We start from the raw sequence: 24,959 nt of genomic DNA on the forward strand, positions 1-24,959 counted from the left end.
ATGGTATCAGAGCCAGGTTCCGATCCTGGGACCTGTGGGTTATGGGCCCACCACGCTTCTGCTGCGCACTTGACTCGTGAATGGGATAACGGAGTTGAAAACGCACTTGACTCGTGAATTTGAGATGAAAGATTTGGGTTCCCTACAATACTTTTTAGGGATAGAAGTAGCTTACTCTCCTTGTGGCTATCTTCTTTCTCAATCTAAGTACATTGCTGATATTCTCGATCAAGCTCGTCTCTCTCATGCTCGCATTGCTGATACCCCTCTTGAGCTTAATGCCAGGTATTCTTCATCTGAAGGTGTTGCCTTGTCAGATTCCTCTATATATCGCACTCTGGTTGGTAGCTTAGTGTACCTTACTATCACCAGGCCAGACATCGCTTATGCAGTTCACATTGTCAGTCAGTTTGTTGCAACTCCCACTACCGTTCATTGGGCAGCTGTGCTTCGTATTCTTCGATATCTTCGGGGAACTCAATTTCAGAGTCTGATTTTTCCATCTACGTCTACTTTAGAGTTACGTGCCTACTCAGATGCAGATTGGGGTGGTGATTGTACTGATCGCAAATCTACCACTGGTTTTTGTATATTTTTGGGAGATTCTCTTATTTCTTGGAAGAGTAAAAAACAGACTGTTGTCTCTCGATCGTCTACAGAAGCAGAATATCGTGCCATGGCCTCCACTACCGCTGAAATTGTTTGGTTGCGTTGGTTACTTGCTGATATGGGTGTTATTCTCTCAGATCCCACTCCGATGCATTGTGACAATGTTAGTGCTATTCAGATTACTCGCAACTCCGTTTTTCATGAGCGCACGAAACATATTGAGATAGATTGTCATCTTACTTGTCACCACTATCAGAATGGGACCATCACTTTACCATTTGTCACTTCCGCTATGCAGATTGCCGACTTTTTTACGAAGGTTCATACTATTTCTCGTTTTCGTTTCTTAGTTAGCAAACTCTCGATGCTTCCCACAAATGCATCGTGAGTTTGAGGGGGGATGTTAATAATATAAGTTTTATTATTATGTAAGGGTAGTTTAGTCTTTTAGCCTCTCATTATTTTGACTATATATTTTGTTGCTTTTGTACTCTTATTTTCATCTCTTTTGACATAATGAAAACCTAGCATCCCTTTTGATTCTCTCTCAAATCTCCTTTGTCTATTTTGCAAAATTATCAACATGCTCATAAACAGTTATTCAATAGAATACAGATCATAAATAGCATGCCTAACAGTTATAATCAATACTCAGACATGCACTCAATCTAATTAAGTGGCCATAGAGCCACACAGGTGCCCAACACACTATTCCCTTTGGAAACGTCTATAGAGTCAGTCAAGCGTCAACCACACCCTATGTTCCAAGCAGCTATAGAGCTGTGCAAGTGTATATCACACTTTCGGGTTGGCCCAGCCATAACGGCCTGGGCGTTCCGCACGATATTGCCGACTATGGCTTATAAGCTGAGCTTCTATATTGGCTCAGCCACAACGGCCTTGCATTCTGCATGCTAATGCCGTCCATAGCTTATAAGTCGAGCTTCTATAATGGCCTAGCCATTACGGCCTGCAGTCCGCACGTTAATGCCGTCCACGGCTTATAAGCCAAGCTTCTATATTGCCATTACGGTGTGCGTTCCGCACACTAATGCTGTTCACAGCTTATAAGCTGAGCTTCTATATTGGCCTAGCCATTATGGCATGCGTTCCACATACTAATGTCATTCACGACTTATAAGCTAAGCTTCTATATTGGACTAGCCATTACGGCCTGCGTTCCTCACGCTAATGCCATCCACAACTTATAAGCTGAGCTTCTCGACCAGATATAACAAATAAGCATTAATCATTCAATATAGATATATGATGTGCACTCAATCATGTTAAATCAAACATATCAGACATAGTTATAACCATGTTCAATAACCGGGGCTCGAGCCCTAATCTCAGACCAGGTGCAATTTTCTTACCTCAACTCATGAGCAAATCGAGTATGACAACCCTGAGTACGATGCTTCCTTCATGAGCCTAGCGGTACACCCTACTCACAACCATAACAAGGAATAACCATCAAGAAACAAACCAATAAAGGCTTCCGAACCAAGTCCTAGCCTCCGTGACCTTGAATTCTACTAAACTGGGCAGTAGAACCATTCCCGAGCCCTTAGGTTTGGGTTCCCATAACCCAAAACCTATTTTATAAATGTTTCCCATTTGAGTCGCGACGCCTCCACAAAAGGGTCGCAACACTCAGCTAGGCAGAGAGCCCGCTCCCAAAATCCCCTGAACTTGCACCACGACGTAGCCCACCAAGCGCCGCGACACCAAGGCAATTCGAGGCACCTCCTGCCTTGACTGAGTTCATGCGGGCCGCAGTGCTCAAGAACAGCGCCGCGGCGCTACCCTACGAACCCAGAAAACTTGTGATTTTTCAGAAATCCCAATCCTCCTAAATCCATCATGTTGCGATATTTTAAGCTATGCAAGTGCACACAGTCGCAATTTGTAATAATTTGGTAAAGAAACCAAGTATCGTCCTCAAGGACTGAATTCTCAATTACCAGTCAATTAACTTCTCTTTTCTATTTGATCAATTTAAATTCTTGATTTTTGTCAACACAGCAAAAGAAACTATAATATTCAGAAACAATAATTGAAAATTAAATAAAATAACACTATTAGTAAAACCTTTGATTTAAACACTGAAGAAATAATTAGGATGTTTAATCTCATCAACTATCCTCCCTATCATTCCCTAATGCAAGTACTAAGTTCTTCTTCTTTCTGCCTAATTCAATTAACAAGTTGATACAGCAGCCTATAATCATACTATGAATTATAGACTCAACCTAGATGACAATTTCCTATATTTCTATGGTAAATTGAACCACCAAGATAGCATTAATCTCGACAACTTAATACACAGTTACTCAATTAAAATGGATACCTTCGTTCCAAATTACAATTATGTCCAATATAACCACAGCAGTTTCAAACCTCACTTCTCAGATTTTGATTTAAAAACATATATAAAATGATTATAGATGGCCAATCGATAATCAATCATTAAGCACAGGCTATATAGAATTGAAGAAGAATGAAGAAGAAGAACATTGAAATTGCATTAGTTCATAATAGGGATTCAAGTGATTCAATTAAAAATCCTAAACAGAAAATTAGTTCATAATCACGATACTAATCACAGAGAAAAATAAAGATAACATCAGAAAGTAAAAGAAAAACATGTATGTTGAATACTCCGAGCCTTCAGCCTTCAAGCCCAAATTCCCCTCCAGATCCGTACATGCCTCTCTCTTCTCTCTTTTTCGCCTTATAAAAACCTAGGATTCAATTTTTAAAAGAGGCGGGCCGCGGCATTACATGCACCATGCCACGGCCCGTGTCTAAAATTCTGGGCATTTTGTTCTCTCCATGCCGCAGCCCTTGTCAGCCATGCCGCAGCCCGTGTGTAAGATTTCTGGGTTGAGGCCTATCCATGCCGCGACCCTCTCTAGCCATGCCGTGGCTCGTGTTTCCCCTTCAAAACAGTGGTTCTATTTCACCAGCTAGCCGCGGCTCCACTTTGTCCATGCCGTGGCTCTTAAGGGATTTCTCAATTTTTCAAGATTTTATCCCAAAAATTCATCAACACTTCCAAATCATGTTGAGATTCATCATTTCTTGAAATATGTTGAAAAACTTGGATATTTCTTCCCTTTTTTTTTTGACATTTTCCTCCAAGTACTCGATTCTTCCTTATATTAACAAAGACAACCAAACAAAGCATAAAACCGCACTAAATGAAAGAAAAATGAGATAAAAGGCTACTTAAAATATCACTTAAACATGACAAAACTAGACTCAACACATCCCAAACTCAATTTTTACCCAATTCCAACGATCAGAATCACACCAGCAATATAAAAACACCATATGAAATTATCAAAACCTTCTAAAACACAACCTAGCTCAGAATTCAAACTTTCTTCAAAATTCAAAATAACTTCAAAAATCTTGAGTTTACCTATGCAAAACTCGAATTCCCAGTTGTTCCCCTAGCTTGACAGCTTCTAGACTCTCCCAAAATTACTTCAATCCCCTCCAAGCCTTGCCTCCAAGCTTGAATTCACAAGTTTGCCTCCAAACTTCAATGAACACACAAGGGAGAGAAAGGGAGAAACGTGAAAGAGAAGAGATAGTGTTTTATGTTTTTTCTGAGGTTTATCAACTTAACCACTTATCATATATCATTCAAATGATCCAAAATGCCAGTTAATTAATCTTTCCCTTGAAGCCCCCAAGGCAAAAATGACATTTGATACTCTCAAATCCCACTTAACTCTTATAATTCCCAATTAATTCTGCCAAACACCAAATACTATTTCCCCAAAATACAACTCATACTCCAACGAGTCCTGGTAACTCAACAAATTACAAAAATATCCCTTGGCTCATCCTGAGCCGAGTATTATTCCTCGTTGTGACTTTACCGCTACCTTGCTCAAAATGACCAACTCCTGCCGAATATATCAAATATACCCACATAATAATGTGGTCTCAGTCATATAACACAATATAATCTTAATTATGCCCTCAGCGGACCAAAATTACAAATATGTCCCTTTAAATAAAAGCGAATCTTTTACGCACATGTAATACACTTAAACATGCATAATCGGTCATATTATAATAAACTCATGCAATTCACATAATCATATAAATATTCAATTAAATCATACAATATTCCAATAATGTCTTCTCGGCACCCTAATCAAGGCACTAAGCATTATTAGGAACTTTGAGACGTTACAATATCTTTATCTTTGTATATTATAAATGTGAGTTTAATGGAAATTGTTATTTTTCGTTAGATTTCACACTTTTTTTTTATTGTTTTCTAACACATTGTTAGTTTTAAAGTTATCTAAATAAGGTAAATAGATTTTAAAAATAATAAAACATAGTAAAGTCTTCTAAATAAGGTAACTAAATTGAAAAATAAAATAATAACTAACCCATAATAATTTCTCATCAAATATTTTAAAATTTCATATTAAAGTATTTAAATTACTCTGTAAAGTATTTATTTTCTAGCCATTAATTAAATAATATATATTTACATTTAAGTTTTTGTTGGCTTCATCAAATATTTTAAAATTTCATATTAAAGTATTTATATTTACATATAAATTAAAAAAAATAATTTTAAAACTAGAATGCCCCACATCTTTATATATAAAAAATGTGTATCTGGTTTAGTAGTATTTTATTTTTTGAAAATTATAGAAAAAATTTTGGTTTAATTTTTTTAATTTGTTTATGTTAACCGAGATTTTCGGCAACTATCTTAAAGAAGGATATTGACTGATAATAATAATGAGAATGGAAGATCGACACAAGATTTTTACGTGGTTGGGGCGTTAACTAGCCTTAGTCCACGAGTCTGTATATAAGTCTGTGTTAGAGCTAGGATAAGCTTTTACAATGGAGTTGTTTAACTGTATTTGAACAGAGTTTCTGCCTTCCCCCCCTTTCTACGTTGCATTACAACTTATATTTATAGGACGAGGGGGACATCAGGTTTGGGCCGGGCCTGACTCGGACCCATTTGGGAAATGTGCACAAGGGGCCTTCCTAGTGGAGGCCCGAGCTAGAAAGATACACAGAACACCAAACCCGAATCAGCTCAGGCCCAATTAGTTGCCCTAAGACGCAAGCATTCCCCCGACAAAATGGCACTTTGGCTCTGACCACTTCGAATCACGAGGCCGATTCAGGGGACAAGACCGGTCAGAGTACTTGGCTGCGCAGTCCTGACACGCCAGCAGATAATCCCAAGGAGACCCTTTCTGCAGGTGAAAAGTGGGGGGACAAGACCCACGTGAAATGAGGCGGCTTCAGTGTCCTGGACGCCTGACCCATAGCCTGGGGATGAAGCGGTCCAGGTTCGTTTACCTTTGGCCCGCTGCGTTTACTTCGGGCCCGGACCATTCTGGGCCCGGGACCCGGGACGCGATGGCCGCGATGGTCCGGGGTACTCCGGACAGTGCCGGGACCGTTCAAGCTGAACATGAACCCCGGACAGTGCCGGGACCGTCCCGGACCCTTCTACACAGGCCCGGTCCGTAGCCCGTGGACTCGGCCCAAATACCGAACCGGTCCCTCGGACCGTGGGCCGGGGCGAGGGCCCAAAACCCCGACAGGAAATGGGGATAACATTTACCCCCCAAGCCTTCACCCCGGTTAGTCGGGGGGAGGGTTGCACCACCCCCGCGGTTCTTGCCAAGTTGCCTCCCCAATTTCTGCCAGGGCCAGGAGGCTTGCGGGAAGGCAGTGGCTGGGGCAGGTTACCCAGCCCGGACCATTTCATGTACCCCGGGGACGCTTACCCTTGGCCTGCTTCAAAAATAGCGACATGTGTCGCCATGTGACTGTTGCAAGGGCCTCGAAGAGTCGCCTAGGCCTCCCAAAGTCTGCTAGGCCTGGGCTAGGGTGTCAGCGCACGTCACGAGGCGTCCCATCCGCACGGGGAGAGTCATAATTGATTTCCTTGGAAAGGGGCGGACCGTAGGATGGGGCGTCCTTTGACATCCACCACTCCTGGACCGTCGGATTGGAGGTGCTGAGGATCCAGACCAAAAAAGAGCTCATAAATGTCCTCTGCGCGATCCTCGGCCGTCGGATGAAGAGGCATCTGACCGTTGGATCGGGGGCCAGTATTTGGGGGATGATATAAAGACTCAGACTACAGACATTCGGCATTTTTCCACTTCCGACCCAGCTTAAGAAAAAGAAAAACCAGAACGCTCGCCAGAGCTTTGCATGTCCAACCTCGCCGACGAAATACTTCGCCGTTTACTAGTTCTGCGCCACCGCCTGTTTCCCAGGGCCTCAACTTTCATTCTGCAACCTGACGACGCTTCTCGGACTTGCCCCGCCGACGAACTGCTGCACCGGCTGTGCCACTTCAAGAACGAGGTCTTGCCGTCCTTACGATCGGACAACCGCCAGCTTCAGTCGTCGACACCACATAGTAAGTATCTTCTGATTCTATTGTCAACTTTGTGAACCTAGGCTTTCTAGATGCATGCACCTAGGCTCCGTGCTTTAGAATTTGTTAGGAAGGCTGCCCAGTTTGGGTGGCACCGTTTCGGATGATCCTTGGACAAGGGATGGACCGTAGTAGCCTTTCCTCCCGATCAGGGTCCCGGGGCTTTTCGGGGTCCCGGGCCTGATCCGTCGGGACTCCGAGCAGTCCTTAGGAGACTCCCTGTACCTCGACCGACTCTATTGGGTTCAGGTACTGACTGCTTGACCTTTCTTTCTTTGTTCCCAGATCGTCACTCATGGCCACGGGCGTCACACTTCACTCCGAAGAGGAGGTTAATAGGGCCCCTGTAGTCACTTCCGGCTCCAAGGTGCCCAAAGGCAACAGGTGGGAGATGGACGTAACGCCCAACCTGTTCCGGAAATACCGGATGATGCAGCTCCTGGAGACGGGGCTGGGCATCGAATCGACTCCGGGCCTATTTCACAATCGTATGGCCAGGTTAGAGGAGCGGGCGCATACGTCCGTGGATGGATTCGGGGCCTGGAGTGCCGGCCACATCAGCGCGGGAGCTACGCTCCCGCTTCATGACTACTTCGTGCGGTTCCTGACGTATCTGGGGATCGCACCATTCCAACTGCTGCCACAAGCATACCGCCTGCTTGCTGGGTGGAAGGTGTTCTGTGTCGCGAAAGAGATCGCGGATCCTACCCCGGCGGAAGTCCTGTACTTCTACAAGCTGGTGCCGCAGGTCAGCGCCAAAGACAAGAGCCTGGACGGCTTGTACAGGCTGCAGCCGCGGAGTGGCTATCCGGCTCCTACCAGCACCTGGAAGCACCCCCCGGATGTCAGGCATTACTGGTTTATGACATCCGGGTTCCTTATTGACAAGAATCCCACGCTGCTGCTATACTTCCAGCGAGTGGGTAAGTATTTCCCCGGACCCTCTATTTCACTCCTCTTTCGCTTTCCATCTCTCATCGTATCTTCCGGGTCGCAGGTCCCTTCATACAAACCCCCCTCACCGCCTTTCTCCTGGAAAGGAGGAGGTTCTACGCCAAGCTGACCGCGGAGGAGTTGGACGTAGGGGGCTATGTCAACGACAAAAACCTCCGGCTAGTAGGGTTACTCGCGGCCACCCAGACCATTGTTGCCCCTAGCCTCCGGGGCATCCCGTTTGAGAAGAACGTCGAGGCCCGGGAGCAGCTAGCCCTTGACCACATCGCCGAGGTGGTGAGAGCGGCGCCGGCCACCGCAGCCCAGCGTAAGAAGAATCAGCTCCCGGTGGAAGAGGCCACCTCGGAAGAGCTGGAAGAGCTTTTCGAAGATGCCCTACCAAACGTTGGGACTCCCGGGGCTAGCGTATCGGGGCGAGGTAACTCCCCTTTAGTCTTAATTTATGGCCCCCAAGTTGGGGGCTTAACTAGGGATAGGCTAGAGCCGCCGGGCCCCGCGTTTGGGGCTGATGGGGAGATGAGGCCTTCATCTCCCATCCCTGTAGGATCAGAAACCTTAATGTTCCTGTCCGGGTTCCTCCAGTATGGGGGGTTTCTAATCCCGGACGACGTAGGAGACCGGATACACTCATTTGCTTTAAGGGAATTGAGTCTCGCCCGGGGCCTAGACGAGGGTTTGTCCCGGGCTATACTTTCTTCTTACTGTTGTGCTTTCCCGTTCGGCTTATCATACTAACTTCGTTTTCCCGTATTTTTGCAGAGGATTCCAACATGTCTGACCCGGCCAGCGAGATGAGGAGGCTCATCAAGGAAAGATCAGCCTTGAAGGCGGCCAGGAGGTCAAATGTCGTGGCCGGCGCGGAGCTCCCCCCAACCAGTGAAAGATCCGGAACAACGCCCGGCCTAGGTGAGGCATTGGCCGTGGTACCATTCCGGGCCGTGGAGCCGGCCGCAGACGGCGTCCCGGACCAGCCCCCGGTAATTGATTTGGAAACGGGCGAAGCCGCAAGCCGGAGCTCTGGGAAGAGAGGCCCCGGAGATGATGCCCAGGTGGGCAAACTCGGGAAGAGGCCTCGGACGATGTTGTCAGAGACAGCCGAGGAGTCACACGGGGAGAGTAGGCTAACCGCGAAGGAGATCCCTGCTCCGCCTGTCCTTCCTCTCCGCCCAACCCTTCTCGAGGAGGGGGAGTCCGCTCTGCGGGACGAGCAGTCCCGGCTGGTCAACCGGACCTGGGAGAGCGGCCGATGCTGGAGAGACGACGCTTACAAGGCCCTGATGATCCGTCGCCAGGTCGAGTTTTCGGATCGTCCCACCGAGTTCAGCGCTCCTCAGCCGTTCGTGGATCGGCTAGCTGCTGAGATGGGCTTCCGCCCCAAGCTGGGCCAGGACATTGCCCCCATGGCCGCTGATCTGCTCGATCAGGTCGGGAGTACTATGTCTAACCTCCAGCTGAAGAGGTACGCCACGATAGCCAATCCGGACGGGCTGTTCATCTCTCAGGCTCTCCGCCACCAGGCTACCGCGGTAATTTTCATCTCATGTCCTTTAGTCATTCGTTGGTGGTGACTTCTTTTTCTAACTTTCGTTTGCTCCAGGTTGCCTTGTTATCTCAAAGGAGTGCCGATTTGATGGCCGAGCTTGCCCTCAAGATGGAGACGGCCAAGCTGGAAATAGAGGCGGCCGTGAACCAGAGGGAGACCATCAAGGAAAATCTCAGCAAGGAGACAGCCCTCCACCAAGAAGAGCTGGCCCGCGCGAAGGCGGAGCGCGAGGAAATTAGCCGTGCCAAGACCGGGGTGGAAGAGGAGTTGTCCCGGACGACGAAGGTTGCTGTCGAAAAGGCGACTCTCTTGGAGACGGCTGCGGCACAGTCCGTCCTGGACAAGGAGGAGATCCGGAGCTTGAAAGCCCGTGTGCTTGAGCTGGGTGACTCCCTTCTTCAGGAGAAGGCGGCACACGACACCACCCGTCGGGAGAGGGAGGAGGCCGACAACTTAGTGGATGTCACCTTTAACGAGGCCATTTATATGGCCTGGTGCAAGGACAAGAACATGAACCTCCTTATCTTCCCCGATCCCGACTCGAAGCGTGCCGAGTACGAGGCCAAGGAGAGGGAGGATGCGGACCTCCGGGCGGACGCGCTGTAGGCCCTTGTCTCTGCCTCGTTCTTTTTGTTAATTAGTTTAGCTTGTAATTTAATTTCAAACACTGCTTCTTCCTTTGGTTTTTAAAAGATTTCTCCTTTCACCATTCAGTAAGAAGTTGATGTCGCGACTAACTGATTGCAGGGGGTTTTGTCCCGGTTCCAACGGCCGGGACTGGACCCAACGACTAGTCTTTGCTCTGTTCGGGGCCCTTGGGACTTTGTTTAACCCGGAGTGTGCTTTCCCTGGAATTTTAGGTCCTGGGTTTGTTCCGGGGCTGACCTAATGCTTTCGTGCTCCGAGGATCAGCACGTCCGGGTCGGACAGACTTTATACTCCCGGACATCGTTCGTCCGGGGTGGGACCGGCCTTGGGCTCGGTTCCCTTTTATTTATACCCCCGGACGTCGTTCGTCCGGGGTGGGACCGGCCTTGGGCTCGGTTCCCTTTTATTTATTCCCCCGGACGTCGTTCGTCCGGGGTGGGACCGGCCTTGGGCTCGGTTCCCTGTTATTTATACCCCCGGACGTCGTTCGTCCGGGGTGGAACCGGCCTTGGCACGGTCCTCTTATTTTTATACTCCCGGACATCGTTCGTCCGGGGTGGGACCGGTCTTGGGCTCGTTTCCCTGTTATTTATACCCCTGGACGTCGTTCGTCCGGGGTGGAACCGGCCTTGGCACGGTCCTCTTATTTTTATACTCCCGGACATCGTTCGTCCGGGGTGGGACCGGCCTTGGGCTCGGTTCCCTGTTATTTATACCCCCGGACGTCGTTCGTCCGGGGTGGAACCGGCCTTGGCACGGTCCTCTTATTTTTATACTCCCGGACATCGTTCGTCCGGGGTGGGACCGGCCTTGGGCTCGGTTCCCTGTTATTTATACCCCCGGACGTCGTTCGTCCGGGGTGGACCGGCCTTGGCACGGTCCTCTTATTTTTATACTCCCGGACATCGTTCGTCCGGGGTGGGACCGGCCTTGGGCTCGGTTCCCTGTTATATATACCCCCGGACGTCGTTCGTCCGGGGTGGAACCGACCTTGGGCTCGGTTCCCTTTTATTTATTCCCCCGGACGTCGTTCGTCCAGGGTGGGACCGGCCTTGGGCTCGGTTCCCTTTTATTTATACCCCCCGGACGTCGTTCGTCCGGGGTGGAACCGGCCTTGGCACGGTCCTCTTATTTTTATACTCCCGGACATCGTTCGTCCGGGGTGGGCCGGCCTTGGGCTCGGTTCCCTGTTATTTATACCCCCGGACGTCGTTCGTCCGGGGTGGAACCGGCCTTGGCACGGTCCTCTTATTTTTATACTCCCGGACATCGTTCGTCCGGGGTGGGACCGGCCTTGGGCTTGGTTCCCTTTTATTTATACCCTCGGACGTCGTTCGTCTGGGGTGGAACCGGCCTTGGCACGGTCCTCTTATTTTTATACTCCCGGACATCGTTCGTCCGGGGTGGGACCGGCCTTGGGCTCGGTTCCCTTTTTTATCTTTGCGCCTGGGATGACACCCCCCGCAAGTGAGCAGAGACTGGTCTGGGGTCACTTGAGATAATAGCCCTGAGGCACACATTTTCATGGAAATAATTGCCCTTTATGACGTTTTGCACACGTCATTTTCATTGTTCTAAAAAAGGGAATTAGCCCTGAGGCGTACATGTTACAGCGTAAACATTAAACTCGGACGAGCCCTTAGGCTACTGGTAGTATTTACGGAGGTGTTCTGCGTTCCAGGCTCGCGGAACCTCGGAACCATCGAGCCGCTTCAAGCGGTATGTTCCGGGGCAGATCTCTTGCTGGATCTCATACGGCCCTTCCCAATTGGGGCCCAGAACCCCTACCCCCGGATCCTGAGTGGCAGGGAAGACCCTCCGCAGGACCAGATCGCCGGTTTCGAACTTACGGCTCTTGACTCTGGAGTTGAAGTGCCGAGCGATCTTGCCCTGGTACATCTTTAACTGCACCTGCGACTCTTCCCGGATTTCCTCGATAAGGTCCAGAGATTCTTGGAGTAAGGCATGGTTCTGGGTGGGATCATACGTGTCGCGACGATGGGACGGGATGGTCGTTTCAATTGGGATGACGGCTTCGCATCCGTACGTCATTGAGTATGGGGTGTGCCCGGTTGATGTCCGTTCGGTTGTCCGGTAGGCCCACAACACGCGGGGGAGCTCTTCGGGCCACTTGCTCTTGCAGGCCTGAAGCTTTTTCTTCAGTGTCCCTTTTAGGATTTTGTTCACGGCTTCGGCCTGTCCGTTCGCCTGGGGCCTGGCCACGGCGGAGAAACTCTTCACTATACCGTGCCTCTCGCAGAAATCCGTGAAGTGGAGGCTGTCAAATTGTTTCCCGTTGTCAGACACGATTTTGTAGGGGAGGCCATACCGACACACTATGTTGTTAACGACGAAATCTAAGGCCTTCTTGGACGTGATCGTGTTCATAGGCTCCGCCTCAACCCATTTCGTGAAATAGTCTACCGCCACAATGGCATACTTCACCCCTCCTCTCCCGGTTGGGAGGGATCCCACAAGATCGATCCCCCACACTGCAAAGGGCCAGGGACTGTTCATCAAGGTTATCTCTGTTGGGGGGGCCCGAGGGATCTTCGCGTACCTCTGGCATTGTTCGCACCTGCGGACGTAGTCTATGCAGTCTCTTTTCATGGTGGGCCAGAAGTATCCTTGGCGCAGAATCTTCTTGGACAAACTGGGTCCGGCTGTGTGATCTCCGCAAAAGCCTTCGTGGACCTCATGCATGATGGCACCCAGCTCAGTCCCGGACACGCACCGGAGGTAAGGCATAGACAGTCCCCGGCGATAAAGTTTCCCGTCCATCATGACGTATCGGTGGGCCTGGTACAGGAGCTTCCTGGCCGCGGCTCGCTCGTTCGGAACCTCCCCGGTGGATAGGTAGCGGATCAGCGGCCCCATCCATGAATTGGAGTGATCGACGGCATGGACGGTCGGAGTCCCTATGCTTGGGACGGGGAGATGGTTGACGGGGACCAGCCCGGCCAACTCAGCCTCTGCGTCGGTTGCTAGCTTCGCTAATGTGTCCGCAAAGACGTTCTTCTCCCGGGGTATCTAGCGGATGGAATACGCCGCGAACGCTTGGAGCATCTCCCTCGCTTGGGTTACGTATGCCGCCATTCGCTCTCCCTTGGTCTGATACTCCCCCGAAATCTGTCTGACTACCAGCTGAGAATCGCTGTATATTTCGAGGTTCGCCGCCCCTACTTCTCGGGCCAGACGCAAGCCGGCTATGACAGCCTCATGCTCCGCCTCGTTGTTCGACGCTTTGAACTGGAAACGGAGGGCGTTTTGTAGCTGATGCCCCTGCGGGGATACCAGGATGATCCCGATGCCGGCCCCGTTCTCGTTCGATGCTCCGTCCACGAAGACTTTCCAAATGGGAGAAGTGCGGGCCGCGGGGGCACTCTCTTCTGGGGTGACCCCGGAACATTCGACGATGAAGTCGGCCAGGGCCTGTCCCTTAATGGCCACCCGGGGCACGTAAGATATATCAAATTGGCTCAGCTCCATGGCCCATTTCAGGAGTCTCCCCGACGCCTCAGGTTTCTGCAACACCTGCCGCAGGGGGTGGTTGGTTAAGACCTTTATTGTGTGGGCCTGGAAGTAAGGTCGAAGCTTCCGGGATGCCGTCAGCAGACAGAAAGTCAGTTTTTCGATTAGTGGGTATCTAGATTCGGCGTCTAGTAATCGCTTGCTCACGTAGTACACCGGGAGTTGAGTCCTCTCCTCTTCGCGCACCAACGCGGCGCTGATGGCGTGCTCGGTTACGGCCAGGTATAAGTACAAAGGCTCTCCTTCGACTGGCTTCGCCAGGATGGGGGCCTTGGCCAAGTGCTCTTTCAGCTTCTGGAAGGCTTCTTCGCACTCGGGTGACCATTCGAACCGCTGGCTTCCCCGGAGGACGTTGAAAAAAGGGACGCACTTGTCCGTGGCCTTGGAGACAAAACGGCTTAGGGCGGCCACTCGCCCCGTCAGGCTTTGAATGTCCTTGTGCTTCCGGGGAGAGGCCCTGTTGATCAGGGCCTTGATCTTCTCGGGGTTGGCTTCAATTCCTTGGGAACTCACGATAAAGCCCAGGAACTTCCCGGATGCGACGCCGAAGGTGCACTTCTTAGGGTTCAGCTTCATCCCGTACTTCCGGATAACCGCGAAAGCCTCCGCCAAATCGCTCGAATGTTCCCGCGACGTCTTGGATTTGACCAGCATATCGTCGATGTATACTTCCATGTTTCGCCCCAGCTGGGCCCTAAACATTCGATTGACGAGCCTCTGGTAAGTTGCTCCGGCATTCTTGAGTCCGAAAGGCATGACGACATAGCAGTAGATGCCCTTGTCAGTTTGGAAACTGGTGTGCTCCTGATCTGCCACGTGCATGGAGATCTGGTTGTAGCCTGAGTAGGCGTCCATGAAACTCAAGATCTTGTAACCGGACGTAGCGTCCACCATTTGGTCTATCCGGGGGAGCGGGAAACAGTCCTTCGGACATGCTTTGTTGAGGTCCGTGAAGTCGATGCAGGTCCTCCACGTCCCGTTAGGCTTCGGCACCAAGACCGGGTTGGCTAGCCATACGGGGTATACGGCTTCGCGGATGAAGTTAATGGAAGACAGCTTCTCTACCTCCAGCTTGAGGGCCTCGGCCCTTTCCGTCCCCAAAGGTCTGCGCTTCTGGCGGACCGGGGTCGCGTTTGGGTCAATACTCAACGCGTGGCATATGATATTGCGGTCGATCCCGGTCATATCGGAGTGGGACCATGCCAGAAGATCCTGGTTTTCCTTGACTTGGGCGATAATGGCGGCCCGAATGTCTTCCAGCAGGCTCTTTCCCACTTGGATGACCCTGGCAGGGTCGGACTCGCTGATGCATACCTCTTCTATTTCGTCCATTGGCTCAAGGGTGCGTTCCTCTCCCAACCGTGGGTCCAGATCGTCTTCGTCCTGGATAGCTTGCTCGGGCGGGCGGAGTGCCGACCCGACGGGCTCATCCCGGACCATACAAACGGGACGGGCAGAGATATGGTAACACTTCCGCGCGCTCTTCTGGTCTCCGCGGACCGTCCCAATCCCTCCGTTGCTGCACGGGAACTTCATGCATAGATGGCGAATGGAGGTGATGGCCCCGAACTCGACCAGGGCGGGGCGGCCAAAGATGGCGTTGTAAGCGGTCGGGCAATCCACCACCACAAAGGTGCAGAACTTGAACAATTGCTGCAACGCGTCCCCCAGAGTAACAGGTAGCTGGACCTTTCCCATGGGGAGGAGTGCGTCTCCGTTGAAGCCGTAGATTTGGGTCGGGCACGACGCCAGATCAGCCTCCGTCAGGCCAATGGCGGCAAAGGCGGATTTGAATAACAAGTTGACGGAGCTTCCGTCATCCACCAACACTCGGGACACCATCTTGTTGGCAATTTGAGCATCTATGACCAGTGGGTCGTGGTGCGGGAAATGGACGTTACGGGCGTCGTCTTCCGTGAACGCTGAGCAGGGGCCTGGACGAGGGCGCAAACTTCTTGGTCATGGTCCAGCTCGCTCAGATAGCGCTTTTGATCATTCTTCGAAGGGCCTCCTAGGTGGGGTCCGCCTGATATGGTCGACACGTGCCCGTCCACTCGAGGGGGCGCTGCCCCGGAAGGATAGGGCATCCCAGGGACGGGGGCCTGCGTGGCGACGGCCCCCTGAGGGGTCTGTGCCGGGAGCCCTTGCGCATACCCTCCCTGGGGCGGGTATGCACGAGTCGTTGCCGGCGCCGCAGACTGCCCGGGATTTGCTGTCATGCCCGAGACGCCTATGGGCATCCTTACCCACTGATGGAGGTGTCCCAGCTTGATGAGGTTTTCAATTTCATCTTTGAGCTGCCGACATTCGTCGGTGGTGTGGCCCACATCTTTGTGATAGGCGCACCGTTTGCTGGTGTCTCTGGGGTTCTTCCCCCCCCTAAACATGGGGCTAGGCTTCCGGTAATGGACCGCTCTTTCTGTAGCCAGGTAGATGTTTTCCCGGGTATCCACCAAGTTAGTGTATTCCGAGTATTGGGGCTCATAGCCCCTCTTCCCTTTTTTGGCCGACTCCGGCCGGTTCTGGCCTTTGCCGGCCCGCTTACTCCGGGAGGGATTCACGCTTGCCTCGGTTACCCCGTTCTGCGATTGCTGGGCCACGACGGGGGCCATGCTGTGCCCTGCTAGCGCGACACCATACCCGGAGAAGGGCGTTGACTGGGCCGGGGCATATCCCGAAGCGGCAGGACCGTACACCATAGGCGTGTAACTAATGCCGGGCGCGACAACCGCCCCCGGGACGATGGGGGGCGATGCGTAGGACTGCGCGGGGAAATGTGCCGCACCTCCCGGAATCGTCTGAGGGACTGGATGAGGAGCCGAGGGCCATCCGAAGGCCTGGATCTGGGCCTCCTCCCAGTTGATGAATCCTTGGGCCCTCCTAATAAATTCTTCTAGGGTGGTGGCTTTATTGTGCTGCATGTCGTCCCAGAGCGGGGACCCGGCCCGGATTCCAGACTGTAGTGCCACCAGGCGCTGTCCGTCGTCGACCTTTGTCTTGGAGGCTTCTTCAGTGAAGCGCTGGATGTAGGCCCTCAGTGTTTCTGCGGGCATTTTCTTAATATTGGCGAGGGCACTGATTTGCATGTCCATCCTCATGGCGGCCACGAATTGCTTCCGAAAAGCCGACTGTAGCCCGGACCATGTTTGGATGGACCCCGGTTTAAGCCTTTTCCACCACTCTTCGGCGGGGCCGCCCAACGTGATGGAGAAGCAGAGGCATTTTCCGTTGTCGCTGACGTGAGCCACGGTCATGAGTCGGTTGTACCGGGACAGATGATCCCTAGGGTCCGTGCTTCCAGTGTAGGTGGTGAGACTTGGCATCTTGAACCCCTTGGGCAACATGGCGTCTAGGATGTGTCTCGCGCACGGCTCCTTGTCCTCTTCGTCAGAGTCAGTGTCCGCGCCCTCTTGCTTGCGGACCAAGCGGTCGGTGACCTTTTTTAATGCTGCCATTTGCTCCATGAGCTGCCTGGCCGCACCGTCCTCTAGGGGGATTCTCTCGTTCCGCCTGTCGTTTATGTCGTTCCTGAGGTCGCCGTTTCGAGGAAGGATTTTTTGCTTGCGGGCCCGATCTTTCCGGGCATTTAGTCTGTCACGTAAATCTACCCGGGAAGTGTCGTCCCCGGAGCTGAGAGCGTCACGATCCTCGCGGCGGGATCGTTCCCGATGGTTCTTGTTGACCGAGGCACTCGGGTGCAAAGGCTTTTCCCTCCCGTTCGCCCTTGGGGCGGGCCGGGGCTGACCGTCCTGTGACCGTACCCCCTGCGGATCAATTGGGTGGCCTCGTCCTGGGTTGGGGCACACCTTCTCTTTCCTAGGTAACGGCCGTGAACGTGCCCCGGCTTTACTGACGGGGGTAGTCTTTTTCCGAGTTGTCTGTCGCTCCCTGTCCGGGACTTTCGAAGCCGTGTCGGGGGGAGGCTCTGGGAAACGGATCGGGCTGGCCCCCCTGGGGCCCCCGGTTTGCGCTTGGGGAGCGGGTTGTTGCGTTTCTGGGTGCAGGCCAACTGCGGGGTTGGCCGCGGGGCCCTGTGCGGCCATCAGTGCTTGCAGGGCATGGAGAGACTCTTGCACCCGGCGGTGTGCCTCCGCCTGCTCAGCCATCCTGGCTTCCTGATCCCGGATCTGCTGCCTCAGTTTAGTCACCTCCGGGTCTTGCTGATCGTCGCGAGGGACCTCGGGATCCGCGGCTTCATCATGATACTCCCCCTCGTTCTCCTCCTCATAGTACTCTTCTTCGTCTCCTACTTCGTACTCTGTCTCACCCTCGTAGTCTTGCGACTCGTCTTGGTGAGACGTCTGAGGAGGCACGTCTTCAGGCAGGTTTTGAGGGATGCGCTGAGAAGGCAGTGGGTCTCCGTTGCCCTGCTCCGGGTTGGCAGGGTCGAAGGTGGTGTTACGAGTGTTCACCATCGTAGTAAAGGCCTGACGTTGGCGCTAGCTTCCTTCAGCTCTCAATGAAAGCACCAAACTGTTAACCGAGATTTTCGGCAACTATCTTAAAGAAGGATATTGACTGATAATAATAATGAGAATGGAAGATCGACACAAGTTTTTTACGTGGTTGGGGCGTTAACTAGCCTTAGTCCACGAGTCTGTATATAAGTCTGTGTTAGAGCTAGGATAAGCTTTTACAATGGAGTTGTTTAACTGTATTTGAACAGAGTTTCTGCCTTCCCCCCTTTCTACGTTGCATTACAACTTATATTTATAGGACGAGGGGGACATCAGGTTTGGGCCGGGCCTGACCCGGACCCATTTGGGAAATGTGCACAAGGGGCCTTCCTAGTGAAGGCCCGAGCTAGAAAGATACACAGAACACCAAACCCGAATTAGCTCAGGCCCAATTAGTTGCCCTGAGACGCAAGCATTCTCCCGACAAAACGACACTTTGGCTCTGACCACTTCGAATCACGAGGCCGATTCAGGGGACAAGACCGGTCAGAGTACTTGGCTGCACAGTCCTGACACGCCAGCAGATAATCCCAAGGAGACCCTTTCTGCAGGTGAAAAGTGGGTGGACAAGACCCACGCGAAATGAGGCGGCTTCAGTGTCCTGGACGCCTGACCCATAGCCTGGGGATGAAGCGGTCCAGGTTCGTTTACCTTTGGCCCGCTGCGTTTACTTCGGGCCCGGACCATTCTGGGCCCGGGACCCGGGACGCGATGGCCGCGATGGTCCGGGGTACTCCGGACAGTGCCGAGACCGTTCAAGCTGAACATGAACCCCGGACAGTGCCGGGGCCGTCCCGGACCCTTCTACACAGGCCCGGTCCATAGCCCGCGGACTCTGCCCAAATACCGAACCGGTCCCTCGGACCGTGGGCCGGGGCGAGGGCCCAAAACCCCGACAGGAAATGGGGATAACAGTTTATGTCATTATTTTATAATATATGACAATTTTATATTTATTTAAATTTATATTTCAATTTAAAAAATATAAAAAATAAATTAATATATTTTATGAATAAAACTAAGTAAACGTGCTTTGCACATTGATTTTACCTAGTATATGTCTTCTACATAAAAAAATGTATAGATAACGAAAATTCTTGGGTTTAACGGTTTGTTTTGTTAACTTTAACGGAGTATATTATAAATATTTAGCGGAATATACCTTTAAAACTAATTAAAAATAGATATTTATTAATTATATTAATATAAACTCAAATATTATAAAATATCATTATTATTATTATAATATTTAATATAAGACTACATATTTAATAATTATATTGATATAAATTCAAATGTTATAAAATATCATTATTATAATATTATATAATACAAGACTAAATATTTAATAATTATATTAATATAAATTCAAATGTTATAAAATTTTATTATTATAATAATATTTAATACATGAATAGATATTTAATACTTATATTAATATAAATTTAAATATTATAAATATCATTATAACAATAATATATAATACATAATCTTAATTTTAATAAAAAAATTATCATTTATATTTAAAAAGGTTGTCATATTATATATATATATAAATATAAAAAATCTATAAATAATGTTTTGGTTTAATTTTTCTTTTAATATGTTTATGTCATTTTATATATATATATATTATTGTTTATTTATTTAAAATTTATATGACAATCATATAAATTTAATAAAAATAATTAATAAATTCTATAAATAAAACTAAGCAAGCGTGCATTGCACGTTGCTTGTATATACGATATATATATATGAGAGTGAGACGATTGTAGCACATCCTCTTTTTTATTATAACAGTGGATTCTTTTTCTATTTTTAACACGTGATACTTATAATTTTTTTTATATGACAATCTACAATATAATTATTTAGAACTTCTTATAAATTTTTTTTGAAAAATCGAATAATTTTACACTTGCACATTGTAATTATTATTATTTTTTTTTTTGTGAGAGAGAAAAATAACTTAAATATATATTCCAAAATACAAATGAAGTGAGCAGCTAGTATATCTTTTCTATATAATAAGTGTGTAGATAAAAGAAATTATTGGTTTTAACGGTGTTTTATTTTTTTTCGTTAACTTTAATAGAATATTCTTATATTTAACAGAATATTCTTATATTTAACGGTATATTGTAACCATCACTACAAGAAAAAGACTCTACAACGACGACATCTATTGTGATGACTCTAAAGTCGTCGCTGTATGTAGGCAAAATCCACGGAAAATTATTTTCTCTTAATTTATTTAAAAATAAGCTACATCGATCTAGCCCTCCAAATTCCTGATGCCCTACAACGACGACGAGGAAACAGACTATATGGCGACGACATGTCGTCGCTGTTGGGTATTCGTAAGAAAAAAATAGGTAAATATGTTTATCTATAGCGACGACATGTCGTCACTGTAGGATGCTCAGGGAACTCAACCGCTCATAGTTGGTTGCCTATTTGCACACCCTATAGTGACGACATGTCATCGCTATAGAATCTAATATATCCACTGATCAGTTATTTTTGTACTTTACAGTGACGACTTGTCATCGCTGTAGGGTCCAAAATAAAATGTGGGAACGTGAACCGCCAAAAAATTTAAGTCAAATTTCACTGCCTATAGTGACGACATGTCGTCGCTGTAGAGTAGATGCGTAGCACACGGGGGGATTCACGTACTATTCACTATCCTACAACGACGACATGTCGTCGCTGTAAGGTCTCACCGTTTGAGTGAAACAGTGCGTTCAACATTGCCGACGACATTGTATTCCCTATAGCGACAACATGTCATCGCTATAGGTCTCCCAGTGATATAGCTCCCCAGGTAGAGCCTTTCTTCCTCATTTCTGCTGCAATTTTTCCAAAATAGAGACAGTTTCTCTCTGTTTTCCTCTGCCTCCCAACGCCGCCCAACCCCTCCCAGCGCCGCATAGAGCCATTTTTGCCCCCCTTTTGTTAAGGTTAGTATTATTAAACCTTAATGCTTTAGTTTTTTCTTTTAAATTTAGTTTTTTTATGATTTTTTTATGTGTGTATTTTTTATGAGTTTGCTAAATTTTCCATTGTTTTTTGTTTTTGTTTTCAGATTGTATTGGAGCATCTAAAGCATCTCAAGCTTTTAGGTATTGTTTTTAATTTTTAATATATATTTTTTTGTTTTGTGATTAATAGTGTGTAGATAATTTTTAAATTAAATTAAATTCTAGTAGTTTTTAAAATAAATTTGTATGTTTTGTTAATTTTATTGTGAATTTGATATTAATTTTATTGTATGAAAAATAGGTATATTAAATTAATTTTTTGTTTTGAATTGTATATGTTTATCCATAAATCAGCTGCTGATGACGTGGCAAGGATTTTCGACACGTGGCAGATACGTAGTAGAGATACGCCTCGCCTATCGACCAGCATTATTTCCACATTAAAAGATCAAGTTTTACATACAACCAGCCTGGTCGTATACTTCGTTCATTTGTGTAAAGATCTATACAGTTGTAATGATATCCGAGAATATCTCTTCATTATGACTTGCAGATCCGTTTATTAAGGATATATATTATTTCCTAATTCGTGTAATCTTTCCCGAGCCTATAAATACACAAGAAATAGCTCAGGGAAGGGGATCACTTTTTTTCTTTCGGAATTATAGTACTATTATCCGTGGTTTGTATTGCTTTCTTCTTCTAAGGTCTGTGAAACTCAGGAACCCTAGTTCTTTGATCACACCTTTGGAGCTCAATACTAATAATAGTGTCAAGTGGACGTAGGTCATTACCAATCCCTGGGGCCGAACCACTATAAATCTCTGTGTTCTTTATCTTTCCATTAGATCATTTTCTCAAGCTCTATATTACTTTCTTGTCGTTCTCTAGACTTCGTGTCGTTGACCAAAATCAGGGTCAACATTCAGGTGTTTTCATTGAGAGTTGAACTCAAGAAAATCTAATGGCAAAGACTACTAAGAGGACTGGACAGGCTGCTGCACCATCCCAACCTCCTCCCCCAAATGTGGCTGAAGACGAACCTCATTTGGAATTTGATGAGGAGGAAGTGGACTCTGAGACCCTGAAGACAACACTGGGGGTGTTGCAAGATGAGTTGGCCGCTCTGAGGGCCAATCAGGAGAGTGCCGCCGAGATAATTGCGTCACAGCAGAGGGAGAAAGAGCGCCAGCGCCAGCGCCAAGAGCTGAGCGAGAGACAGGCAGAGATGGACCGTCGTCAGAGGGATGCCATGGCAGCCCTTGAAGCAGCCCTCCAGTTGGCTAGGAATCAGGCTGCGCCTGCCTCGCAGCCTGATCAACCCCCAAGCGGGCCACCTCAAAGAGGTCCCAATCCTAGCCCTCCGCTCCAGCCAACAAACCCTCAAAGGCCGGAGCAGCCACCGATGCCTCAGGATGATATCCCACCTAGGGACCCTAAGACGCAGCCTCCGTCCCAGGCTGGTTGAGGCAATCCCCTGCGCCCGAGGCAGAATAGGGCTCGGCAACAACCCCGCAGCCCTAGACGCCCAGGGGGTGAAGAGCCGCATCCACCGAGTAGGGGGCAGTGTCCTTCTGCCAACAGAAGGAACTCAGAGACAAGCTCTGCGGTTAGGGGCCCCCCACGACATAACAATGCACGGGGACCCACCAACCAACGCAGGGCTCCCCCTAACGCCCGGGAAATGCTAGCCCAAGGAGGCAACAGAGGAAACAGTCGGTCCCACCATAGCCAGTAAAGGTTCAGAGATGGCCACGGGTACAATGAGGCCGACTCAGGCAGAGGGAATGCTGGTCAGAGGAACGAGGAGAGAGGTGGAGGCAGAAGCCTCCCACCTAGAGAAGACTGACAAGCAGGACATAATGCTGGGGGGCAGCCCAGACAAAATAACGTCTTTAGCCGGCTCGGAGCCAGCGAGCAGCGACGAAGAGACGATGACTTGAGGGATGTACTCAACGACCGCCGAGAAAGGAACGATGAGTACATCCCCCCAACACCAGAGGGCCCAGCAATTCCTGAAGCCGTTCAAGCTCAAATCGATGCCCTAAACTAGGCTGTGCAGCAGCTGGTCGGGGGGCGTACATCGCATATCGAGTACGATCGGAGGAGAGGCACCCCTTTCGTACAAAGGATTGCTATGGCAAAAACCCCCAGCAAGTTCAAGATGCCGACTCTGCCAAATTTTGACGGGTATGGAGACCTGGTATCTCATGTGAACAAATTTGAGATACAGATGGACATTCATAAAGTCTCTAAAGATGCTCGCTGCAGGATCTTCCCAGCGACCCTTTCTGATGCCGCTCAGGAGTGGTTCTTTAAGTTCCCTCCTGCAAGTATAGTATCCTGGAAAATGTTCGTGAAGGAGTTTTACGGACAGTTCTACGCGGGTCATGTGCACCCCACCGAGGCGAACCAACTGGTCGAGATACGCCAGAAAGAGGGGGAGCCTTTGAAGGAATACGTTCAGCGCTTCATGCGAGCCGCAGCAGGAGCCAAGACTGTGGGCGATGAAGGCAAGATGATGGCCCTAACCGCTGGGGTTAGGCGCCATTCTCCCCTCTAGAGTAGCCTCAGGAAGCATGGGGTTAAGAGTACCCAGGAGTTTTTAGATCGAGCTGATCGGTACATCAAGCTCGAGGCCGCGATTGCCAATGAAGGAAAATCGCCAGCAAAAGACAAGGGGCCCAAGGAAGAACCCGCCAAAGCCGCCAACGGGTCTAAGCCCAATGGAAACGGCAAAGGCAATGAGAATGGCAGCGGAAAAAATGGTGGAAAGCGGGCGAATGGCGAACCCTCGACCTCCGAGAGTAAGCGCCCCAAAAATAATTGGTATGAACCAAAATTCACCAATTATACCGCCCTTGTTGAAAGCCGAGCGGAGGTTTTCCAAGCGACCAGCTCGAGCGTGCCCTACAGACGACCCGCACCCATAAGAAAAGATATCTCCAAGAGAGACTCAACAAAGTTCTATTGTTACCATAACGACTACGGGCACGACACCAATGAGTGTAACCAGCTGAAGGACGAGATTGAGTTCCTGATAAGACAGGGACACTTAAGAAGATATGTACGAGCCGCGGGAGGTTCTCAGCGAGAGGCTCAAGGTGGCAACGAGTCGGCGCCTGCACGCCAACGCTCGCCACCTTTACAGCCAACTCCCGTGGCAGGTACCCTACTCACCATCTGCAGAGGCCCACATCTTGCAGGAGATAGTGGAAAAGCGAGGGAACGATACGCTCGAACCCTACGCCACGACCAGGACATCGAGATGATGAGTGTCGAGGATTGTGCACCAAAAAAGGCTCGAACAGAGGAGGACCTGATCACCTTCTCTGAAGATGACGCCCAGCATGTGCGATTCCCACACTCCGATCCGCTGGTCGTGGATGTCTAAATCGTAAATATGATGGTGAAGAGGGTATTGGTCGATACAGGAAGTTTGGTCAACATCTTATATAAGTCCTCGCTGGAAAAGATGAAATTGTCCGTTAAGGACCTAGAGCCATTGATAACTCTAGGATTTAGAGTTATTTTCGCATCTTTAAACATAATTTTCAAACCAAAACAAAAGAGTAATGAGTTGTAAGTAGTGTAATTGTGTCCATTTAGTGTATATTTGTATCAAGGGACTGTGTATCTGTATTATCATACTTTTCTTAGTGATTTATGTAGTTTCGTGTGTATGTTAATCAGGAAAGGAGGCTAAAACAGGTGATTGGGAGCTTTGGATCATGAAGAGGAACAATTCTGGAAAGAGCATGTTGCTGTACTCTTAA

At 49.1% G+C, this 24,959-nt stretch overlaps 1 protein-coding gene across 1 annotated transcript; it reads left to right on the forward strand.

Moving 5' to 3' along the window:
• On the forward strand, positions 1 to 24,959 carry LOC133806693 (uncharacterized mitochondrial protein AtMg00810-like). Its single transcript, XM_062244788.1, has 3 exons — positions 1 to 76; positions 159 to 551; positions 24,877 to 24,959. The coding sequence occupies exons 1-3, from the start codon at positions 1 to 3 to the stop codon at positions 24,957 to 24,959; spliced, it is 552 nt and encodes a 183-aa protein (XP_062100772.1).

The sequence above is a fragment of the Humulus lupulus genome, chromosome X (genome assembly GCF_963169125.1).
Source record: "Humulus lupulus chromosome X, drHumLupu1.1, whole genome shotgun sequence".
Taxonomy (NCBI): domain Eukaryota; kingdom Viridiplantae; phylum Streptophyta; class Magnoliopsida; order Rosales; family Cannabaceae; genus Humulus; species Humulus lupulus.

What these genes read in the sequence shown, in the direction of transcription:
- LOC133806693 (XM_062244788.1), top strand. Translation starts at nt 1, where the DNA reads ATGGTATCAGAGCCAGGTTCCGATCCTGGGACCTGTGGGTTATGGGCC. An exon ending in TTCTGCTGCGCACTTGACTC is followed by an intron (nt 77 to 158) that starts GTGAATGGGATA and finishes AATACTTTTTAG; the next exon opens with GGATAGAAGTAGCTTACTCT. An exon ending in CTCAGATGCAGATTGGGGTG is followed by an intron (nt 552 to 24,876) that starts GTGATTGTACTG and finishes TATGTTAATCAG; the next exon opens with GAAAGGAGGCTAAAACAGGT.